Below are 10,349 nucleotides of genomic sequence, written 5' to 3' on the forward strand. Positions count from 1 at the left end.
TTTTTTTCTGTGTTGTAAATGATGTATTGAATTCCTAAGGGAATTTCCTGTGATTCGTGCATTGTATACAACGCATTTCTCCCTAATTTTCTGTGAATAAAAGCTAGTCTCGGAAACCCGACACCCATTATGCCTAAACGCGACTCCCGCTTTCAGGTGCTCACTAGACACTGTGCATGAACGCGACACAATGTCAGAAGCTTCATATGCCCTTAGTTGTAAGGATCCGTTTGAACGCATTGGTCAAAGTTAACCACACTTTGTATGATGGCTTTTCATACTCCAAAAGGGCGTCACACGTTAGCCCACGCCTTACAAAACGTCGGTCGTATGAAAAGTAAGTTACTCCATGGATGTGAACAAGATGGCGAGATGTGACTGAAAGGTGGTCCTTGAACTAGTTCGGCAAAACCGGACTACGCGGGCTGCGATTTGCCTATCTTTGTCATGAAAAGCGACACCAAACCTCCCTGCTGTGTCCGAGCCTCCAACTTTTGCTCGATTTCGAAAGAAACCTGCCACGTCGGCACGACAGCTACCCGCAGTGTGAAATGGCGTTGACGGAAAATGTGTTGCAATTAAATTCTCAACTAAAATCTCCGAATTTTAGTCAACATCTTACTGAATAATGATGGTGGAAAAAAGTGATGAATAAGACCCACTTTACACACCTCGACATATGTAATGAGACTCACGAACCCTTGTAATTCAGGCATATAGACACAGAACCACCGTATTTCTTGGGTGTTGGTCTGTTCACCGAGCTTGGCAGTTGGGTCGCGATCGAGCTGATATCGTCAATGCGAGGTGGACTGACAGTGTCACCTCGGTTGCTGACGAAATATTTGCACTTCCACCGCAAAGCCCTGTGAACAGACCAACAACCAAGCAGCTCACCCAAGACACCTATATTCCACAACAATGTCAGCAACTCAGTAAGGCGCAAAACTCTCCCTCTGAATTTTGCGGTTTTGGAAAGAAGTGTATACTAAGGGCAAGCAAACTCCAGGTCAAATATCCGTTGAGATTTGTTGCATACGCACTTCAGATGAATCCAAATGGGGATGAAACCGCTTGACAGTGCTATTTGGCTTTTTGGCATCAACAGGCTTCATTTACAGGATAATCCCTTTTGAAAAATGCACGGACCTTTTCATGCTACCCACAGGTCAAAAGCAGAATGCATGTAGTACGACTTAAAATGTATTGAAACCTTCCAGTTAGGACTTCCTTACGGGTTCGTTCAGTTTGCTACAAGGCAAAATGACGAATACAGAAGGGAATGAAGGATGAACAAAAGTCAAAATATCTAATAAGCCTGCATTATGTTTTCCATTCAGAGCAACAAATGAGGGAGAACGGAGCGGGAAACGGGCCATATTTTTCGAAAAAAGGGTAAAATCGCAGTAATAAAGCTTACCCTGGACATGTGTCTGACGCCTCGTACGGTGGCAGAACCACGATCTCCCCGCTGCATTTAAAAAGACCCAAAATTGTTGATGGACTGTACACTTTGATTTCCTAATCGAATGTACTGTGGAACAAAAGTCAGGCTAAATTCGGCGAGAAATTGATAACATTTGTTGGTTTAATTTATTCATCTAATCAACACTCAAAATAAGTGAGACTTACGTAAGAGTTCTCAACCTCATGTTCCCTCTGAAACAAAAATGGAAAGTGACAATTAAGATAATCTGGAATGCATAAAAAATAGATAGTTTCATGGAAGTTTATTATCTGCTGATACTGAATAGACGAGTACTAGGCTATATTTATTGCAAGTTTTTTTCGCATTTCCACTACTGAGTTTACTTGAAGATCGTGGGGTGATTACTAAGATAGAACCGAAAATGCTTGAAGTGGGGTCGGTTGTGTAGGGACCATCGTACTCAACCAAGATGCTACCTCCTCAATATCGGTTTGGATATGAATCTGGTCAGCGAAATTCACGAGGGAATGAACATAACAAATAAACACTCCGAGTTCACCAAGATCAGTGGTGTGGATACAAACGTCCACTTAATATTCCGGTCTCAATGGCGGGAGATTTCATTAACGAATTCCAAGGTGTTAAATATAGGTGCAAATTCTGTCTACCAGGAAGAAGACCAAACTGAATGCGTTGACAAAATGGAACTGGAACTGATAAAATTCTCCGATACATCTTCATGGGCAGTTTACCGACAAGCGTCGCCATAATTTCGAATTCAAAGCGTTTGATTATTCAGGCATAGATCAACCGAGGAAGATAAGGGGACAGAAGCAAAACGATGCCAGCAAGATGTGGAAATCAAGACTAGATTCAGTGCCCGCGGCATCATACTGGGTCAAACTAAGTATAGTTGGTTAATTTCCGCGGCCTGCTGGAATGCGGGAAGCTATAAAATCACAACTGAGGATTCCGAAATGTCCACGAGGAAGATGGATTTTACCGTGCCTTTCCTAAATTGCGTTGCATCACATAAGGTAGAAAAATAGAAAAAAACGGAGAACACAAAACATTATTCGCATTCAAAAAATCTGTTTACAGAACATGGGCTAAAAACAGATAATCGCATTTCCGCGCAAATGAGCATACGTAGTCAAGTCGTGATCACCTTCCTAGTATGACTTCAAGACCTGGTGAAGGACAATTTTGGAGGACGAAAATTTAGCACCGAGTTTCACTTGAGCAGCTAAAAACCTACTCGATGCATGTCAGGTTAAATCATGGAACAACAGTGCGATGATTCGGAACATTCAAAATTGCAAAAATGCATATAAAATCACCAGCTTTCTTCTTGTTAGCTTCAAGTCACAAAGCTTAGCTAGACTGCTTCAGCGTTGCCAATCGAAATTCACTGCTGGAATTTCAGAGCAGTTGCAGTCATGCAACATCCACAGACGTTTCACACAAACCTTTCTTAGGTCTTTGCAACGGGATGCCATAAAAGGTGGCATGGGATAGCAGTTCCTACGCATCTGAGTGAGTAAGATTTTGAGAGCGGACTAGATTAGAGACAGGTCTCCCAAAATAATCAATGACGGCTTGAAGGTATCCAGTTGAACAACAGACAAAGTCGTTAACCTGACTGAAAAAAACACATCTCTACAAGGACATTTCCACTAGCAGAAAGCAATTCGAAGGGCTCATTGGTGCACTGTTTAGAGTAATTTTGCGGTCTTTTTCGGTCTCATCAATTTGGTTTGATAAAGCTGTACTCAACACCAAGTAGTCTTGGCTACAAAAATAATTTTCCGGATGACTACTTTTTTGAGATTTACACAGACAAAAGAAATAAAGTCGTTAAAACTTTGAACTGCCCAACCAACTTCCACAAAACATCACTTACGCTGGGCCATAGTTACAGACAAATATATGGCGCCATCGTTGAGAAGGGCATTCGGCATAGCCACAGCCTATGTGGGTGGTTTCGTTCCATACAGCCTGAAACAAAAACGTGTGTATAATGGAAGGTTTAAAAAGCTGTAAAAAATGTCCCACCCTATAATATTGTAAAACCCCTTTTGAAATACACCATAATAAATATCTTTTTCAATTTCATGCAGTATACTCAGGCCAGTGATCAAAGCAAGATTCACTCACCTGAGTGTAATGTCCACACATACCGACACATTCTCTAGTCGCGTAATTGTATTCTTTGTATTCCGCAAACCATGCTTCGTAAGCTCTAAAAGTGGTAGGAAGCTGTCACATTTCGAGAAAACTGAAAACTGATACATTTGATGTTATAAGGGACGTAAATAACACTGAGTAACTCGGTTGTACCAAATGGGCGATTGTCGGTAATATTGTATGAAATTTCTCAAATCCCACACGAATCTGGGTTGGATGAACTACTTGCTGACCACATTGTCTTCTGAGAACGGAGAACGCAACGGAAATTCCTTTCGGGAGGTCACGTAAGGCAAATACTTATTCGTCACAATAATTTCGCAACAATCTAGTTTCGACGTGGAAGTCAGCCTGCAGGTATTAGAGTAAAGAAAAGCACCGTTCATTTGGACAAGAGTGGAATCGCACGAGTTTTAATTGCATAGCCAATAGAGTGAAAAGTGAGCCAGCTATCAGGCATCAACAATGGCCAGATACTCATCGTCCATGCATTTTATCAGGCAAGAGACAGGAGCAGTTGAACGAATGTTGCTTTTGAGTCGCCTGCTGACAATACGCATCTATTGAGAGCAGCTGTTCCGTAAGTAGTGAAACAGATAATAGTTCGGGCAGGACACTTCGCAGCTGTTTTGGACGAGTCACGGTAGGATAGAAAGATGGATGACTTCCACCATATTCACCCAAGGAACGTGTGGCAAAGTCTGTTTTGGAAAATCTCTGCAAGTGAAAACCTGCTCCCGGTGCGTTTTGGAGGCTGTTGACCTGGGGAGTAGAATTACGTGGGCAAGTGCACAACGGCTGTTTCGGAACTGGCTTTAGATTCAGTCAGCATTACACGGACAACGAGTGTGCTGAACAAAATATCGGTTTTGCCTGCTAATCAATTACGAAAGCGGTTGTGAGTTTTCGGGACCGTTGCTGACAAAGAGTAATACAGCAGTTCGGATAAAAGCGATGCAACTGAAGCTTCATGGAGTTGCGATGGATTTGAACCAACTCGTTAGTACAACATCCGCCCGTGAGTCCAGTTGTTACTCAAAATATTATGGCATAATTTTCTACAAATAAGTGTGGCTTCAAATGAAATTGTTACCGATGCACAGTGTCAAGCCATGCAAGCTGTCAGTGTATGGTTAACCGAGTGAGAAAGCATCCGGTAATGAGTATAGTGAAAGAAAATGATGTCTCCTCCCAAACCTGTGACACCCAATTGAGGATTCGAGTCGTCAGGTTGTTTGATTACTTGAGGACATGTCCTGGCTCAACAACCTGAATGTATAGACAGATGAGGTGAGATGAGATGAGATGATGACGATGATGATGAAACTGACCACAGTCCACAATGCCATTCGAGTTGGAGTACATACACAAATTGAAATCAACCCCACCTAGGCAGTCTAGCTCTTTGGATAGTCACGCACAACCACACAAAGTGCAAGTAGCATACAGCTGAGCATAAACTATGGCCACAAGGGTCAGATTGCACGTTTCAGTTTAGCTTGACCACCGGATATTCGTTCTTTAGCATTGTGGCTAGATCTTGTTCGCAGAAATCAGGAAACACATTTCGCAACGATGCCTATACTGCCCATTTTAGTAGCAAAGTGAACCGTAGATAAAGTGAACTAATATAGAAATACCACCCCATTCTCAATTAACATGTACGGTGTTTCATGCGCATGCTACAAGTCTACCAACTATTAGCACCCAAATCAAACCAACATGCGGGTAGATTTTTAGTGAGACTTCCTTAAAATTGAGAAAGACTGCTAGCCAGAGCGATACCAACGAAACCAAGCATTTACACTAATTGGGTAGTTTAACCGAGTTTAATCATCCCTACTCACCATCTCCTCTGTGCCCAGGACGGGAACACATTTTAAGCAATATAGAACGGCATTCGCCACTGCTGAAGCAGAACATTTAGCCAGCCGCCAACCGATGCAAAGGCATCCAATTGTTCAAGGACAGAGATTGCAGGTTTGGTAAAACACCGAATAGCATTCTGAATAATATTGCCGTGATTGAATACGGGTACACCAAAACAAGGTACAGTATCCGTAACAAAACAGTGGACAACTCTCAATCAATGAAACATGGCAAAGCTCTTTATCTGGACTAGCCAGGAAATCAGTCTCATTCGTTATCAAGAACCAACACGGAAAACCGAATAGAACCGCAAAATAGATCTTCTTGCTTTCAGTAAAGCTGACGTGGCAGCATCATTATTTAACGGGAAAGGAAAATGCCCTTAATTGCTCATCACAATCTTAGCTAAGCGGTTTGAATGAAGTCTATTTATTAGTAATATCAAGACACACTGTTTGGACAGTAATCTCTACTTACGCCTGCAAATCATATCCCATGGCCAGATTTTGACCGACCACACGGAACTTGCTCGTTCTGCGATTCTCGTTGCTGTTGTGCTCTGCTTTGCATTTGTTTGCCCACTCTTGCGCCTTCCTCGCCAACTCTTCATCCCATTCCTGATTTGGGGAGTAATTTTCATATCTGTAACACGAAATGATTAGACCTACAACTGGGGGCATATATCTGGCACACGGATGGCCAGGAACCTCGCCTTTTTGCACTCTCAGTCTTCCATCATTGTGCAGATCAACAAACTGCGTTAGTTTTGGTGTTTTAGAGAAAACAATGCAGTAAGACACAGCGGTCACGTAGAATAAAATGAAGTTAATGTGCATCCTTGTGGCGTCCTGAGAATGGTGTTTTGGCTGTTATTTATATTCGGTATGAAAACAGTCAACGTTGACAAATAAGTCTTTGAAAAAATCAGTTTCATTAATTATGTGTCGACAATCGTTGAGCATAAGTACAGCTGAACAATGACAGGTGGTCTCGTCAGGAGGAAAACAATTTGCTCTGTTAGTATGGAAATAACGTTTTTATGAGCATAGCTCACAAACGGTGGTTACGCGTGATTTGTAGCTTATTTGCAGTACTTACGAAGGCCAGATCTATGCACTATCAACGTTGTTTAACAATCAATTTCGGTATTCAAAAAATGCCAGAAATGCTAGTCGCTTGTTCCATTGCGGGTGGCTTGTTTAAACGACCTTGAAATGAGCTGATTGGACTCCGAGAATAATGCTAAACAATTCTGTTAGACTGATTCAGTAATTTTTGTCGACGGGATAAAATGCAGTCGAGAGTGACAACTGTTTCGCTTATCCAGCCATACAGCGTGACAGCGCATGCGTACTGATTTCCTCAGATAAGCGTTCAATCTCCCGGCTGATGTAGCTTTTCAAACACTCGCAAAGGATGTAGAAAAATCTATCAAGAAATTTAAGCGAGCCCTCACTGTATCTTCGATATTTGCGCCAAGCAACCTACCACAGATGAATCGGATCTTCAACTGAACGTTATTCTATTTGAAATCGCTAGTTTCCGCCTTATCGTTTCGGATGCATTACCTTCTCTTTCGGTAGCTTGGTGTAGGCGGACGCCTTCGTGCCTGATGAATTTCAGTCTTCTGTAGTAAGATGCTGTCTTCAGTATTCGGTCCCAATCCCCTCTGTTTATAAGCCTTCCGGTGTGGTTGTCGATATGCACGTCACATCCGCACCTAGTGCGTGATCTTTGCAAATCTTGTAAAGCCTATTTGCCAGACACCTGACAAAAACTCGTGTGTACACTATATCCACGAGGCTATGGGAATGGAATGCTTGCGGACCATGTTGGTTTTTACTCCATCCAACTTGTTTACGAACTAATACAACCTCAAGAGGCCAGGTGTTGTTGACCTCTTCTCTTCTTCTGAAGAGAAGTATCTTGATCATAGTGTGAAAATCAGGAATGCAAATCTGTCAATGACGTAGCGTGGACAAAACTGTAGATGTTTTGTCATTGGTTTCGAAACGGTCGGATGAATTCTACTGGATCTCTTTATCTACAGATGGAAATACTACTTAATATTATGCCAGGAAAATAGCCCCTTTAGGTTCACTAGGGTAATGCGTAAATTAATACTTGACTGGATACAAACACTACAAATCCAGTCAAGTGAATCGAATCGCCAGTATTTTAGAAAAAAAATGAAATGTTTTTGAGCACTCTCGACCAGTCGTTGACTTTACATTTGGGACGGAATCCGTGTACTGGAGAATGCCATGAAGGCCGTAGACATAGTTTCGTTTCCGGATGCGCTATAGCGGTGCATTCAGACAGGGCGCAATCGCAGCATACTTTGAGCCATCCATGTCAAACACGGAACGTAGTAGAAAGGGCGTTCATCTTTATCAGTTTGTAAGTTTGACAAATAGGAGTCCATGTTTTTGAGGAATACGCTAATTTCAAAACAATTTGGTTTTCACGAGAGACTCAACTGAAACTCTCGTTTATGGTATTCTACACCTGAATGTGCTGCACACAGACCGCCTCGTGATTCAGTTGGCACAATATTAGAGATATCGTTGCTCTCAGAATTTCCTAATATGTAAAATTCTCATCGGTTATTCTTCGCAATATTGGTGTTGTTTGATTCTGTGTTGATGCGAAAGGACATTCATGGATTACGTGGCCACAAGTTGCCGATTCCAGGCACTGAAAAATTCACTCTTTTGATACAAGCAATAGTTGACTGGCGGTGATGTGGTGTGCGCCCTCATATCCTCAGGTATTCGTGTATTTTGCGTTACCACATCCCATTAAGGACTGAGGTCATGGCGTCATGGAAATTTTCGCATTCATCTCTTGTTCACTCTTCCAGCACAGTATTCAACTAACTGGTTATTCGCTCGAATACATGTGCCTCATTCCGAAGCCAGCTAAGGTGACGTTTGGTAGGCATTTCAAGTTGCTTTTTTGTAAGAGTTTGGGGCGCGCCTACTTGCTTATGTAATCTTGAATAAAATCTGAATTGCGGCTTGTAATTTTGATTCTTGTTGCAAAGGATCAGTTGCGATTGGGTGCTCTTAAGTCCCGTCATTCTCGCGTGTGGTTTGGCGAGTACTCTGTTTGTATGCAGGCGTTCTAACAGTGCGTGCCACTGGAGATTCTATCGCAATCTATTATATGGAATACTACGTATTGGGAAAGATTTAGTGCGTTTTATTTCAAGTTGTTTTAACTTTTATAGACCCAAAAACAATCATTTTCCATTACTAACAGGCCTCACGCGTGAGCATGATTCTTTATTTATGGTACATTCCTGGTTTCTAATTAAGAGGCATGTCTGACGCATAAAAACGCAGCCGTATGGCTAGCTGAGGTTGCCTATTTGCAAAACAGTGTTCTGAAGCAGTTGTCAAATAAAAGCAGTTCCATAGAGACACCATCGATAAAGTCAATCTCTTTGGCCACTGTGGGGCTTATTCCTGAAGTGCCTCTCGTTGGACCACGAATTTCCTATTACCTGTCAGGTCCTAACCCGTTTCGCATGACTAGAATCCGGTCGTAAATGAAACCGGTAAGCAAACGCTTGTTAGCTGTGCTGTTCAAGCCTGAATACTTTTCGATCAAGCCTGCTCGACTACTTGAGGATTCGCTCAACTTTGAGAGTGCCAGAAATCGAGCAGTTTTTCATGCATCGCGGAGGGAGACCGGAATTTCTACCTTAAATCTGTACAGTCATTTGTTTTCTGTGCGATAAATGATGCTTTTCAGGTACTTCTAAAAGCTAAGACACCCATGTGGCTAAAATCATAGGAACATTATGCAGCATTATTGGGAATACAATCCCCACGCCCCGCCGTTTGTGCCCCCACATCCAAGTGGATCAAACCCTTCAGATAACGATTTTGACAGGTTTTGAAAAAATTACAGCTTGCTGCGCTGTTGATAAAACTAGGTTATTCAGGGCGTACAAAGGCCTCCTTCAAACCGATCGATCAGAATTCCTATGTGAGTTTCAACACCTGATTTAGTTCAGTTTCAGAAATCTGGGAGGAGATAATACAGGTCTTCCGATTCGGAGCGATGCACGACCGTTCCCACCGTGTTTACTTTGTTAATGCATGTTCAAAAGTGCCCAGTGCCGCTACATATCTTAATTCTGGAGCAACCTACGTTGCCACAAGCTCCGCCTCGCAAAGTCAACTTTCCCAGTGTCCAACAGAAATACTTCCAAGATATTCTCTTCACGCGAGGTGGATGGTCCCGAATGGATCATCGTTTGGTACGAATGATGGTTTGTGTCGCCTTGAGGAAAACCACATAGCTGTCAAGAGAAACAAAAACGCGTGAGTCCAGGCGTCAGCAGAGTGAAGTATTCGGGAAGTATGGCGAAAAGGGGCTACTCAACAGGGCGTGAGGAGCAAATCTACGGGGTCAGTGGATCCCATGATTTCGTCCCTACTAGAGTAGGGGAGGAGACTTCCAGGAGAGAATCAGAAAACGGTCAAGCCTATTCGTTCACGAATGCTTTCGAATCGCGGAAAGCAATCACACGGATACATGCGAAAGCTTAATACTAAACTATGGATGAAGCACTGAATAGGTCGCTCGCTAACTTTATTAGGAGGTTCAGAGCACTGGGAAACGTTTTCGGACCGGAACCGCAAAGTCTAAATGCATGCTAATTGTGTTGAAGTATCATATCTTCAGTTTGCGAAACTGACCATCGGAAATGGGATTGAAACAAGTGAACCAAATGTCCTGTCTTACAGAAAGAAACCACTGGACGACATTCCATTGTTGGAAGAATTTCAGTCAGTTTGCGAACGCACAACTTAAAATGACGTCTCCTTGCTGAAATGTCGAACCATCGTGA

The 10,349-nt window shown here is 42.5% G+C and overlaps 1 protein-coding gene across 1 annotated transcript in view; it reads right to left on the minus strand.

Annotated features, from left to right (window-relative positions):
• Positions 1-6,334, minus strand: part of T265_15685 (hypothetical protein) — a gene marked incomplete at both ends in the record, with an annotated part of 21,927 nt that extends 15,593 nt beyond the window's left edge. Inside the window, 6 exons of the mRNA XM_009178941.1 lie at positions 1,421-1,471; positions 1,633-1,657; positions 3,333-3,427; positions 3,587-3,671; positions 5,963-6,102; positions 6,154-6,334. Of these exons, the coding sequence (XP_009177205.1) occupies positions 1,421-1,471; positions 1,633-1,657; positions 3,333-3,427; positions 3,587-3,671; positions 5,963-6,102; positions 6,154-6,321 (564 nt within the window). The remainder of the gene's footprint in view (positions 1-1,420; positions 1,472-1,632; positions 1,658-3,332; positions 3,428-3,586; positions 3,672-5,962; positions 6,103-6,153) is intronic.
• Between the last annotated feature and the right edge of the window lie 4,015 nt (positions 6,335-10,349).

This window comes from Opisthorchis viverrini (genome assembly GCF_000715545.1).
Source record: "Opisthorchis viverrini unplaced genomic scaffold opera_v5_729, whole genome shotgun sequence".
NCBI classification, from domain to species: domain Eukaryota; kingdom Metazoa; phylum Platyhelminthes; class Trematoda; order Opisthorchiida; family Opisthorchiidae; genus Opisthorchis; species Opisthorchis viverrini.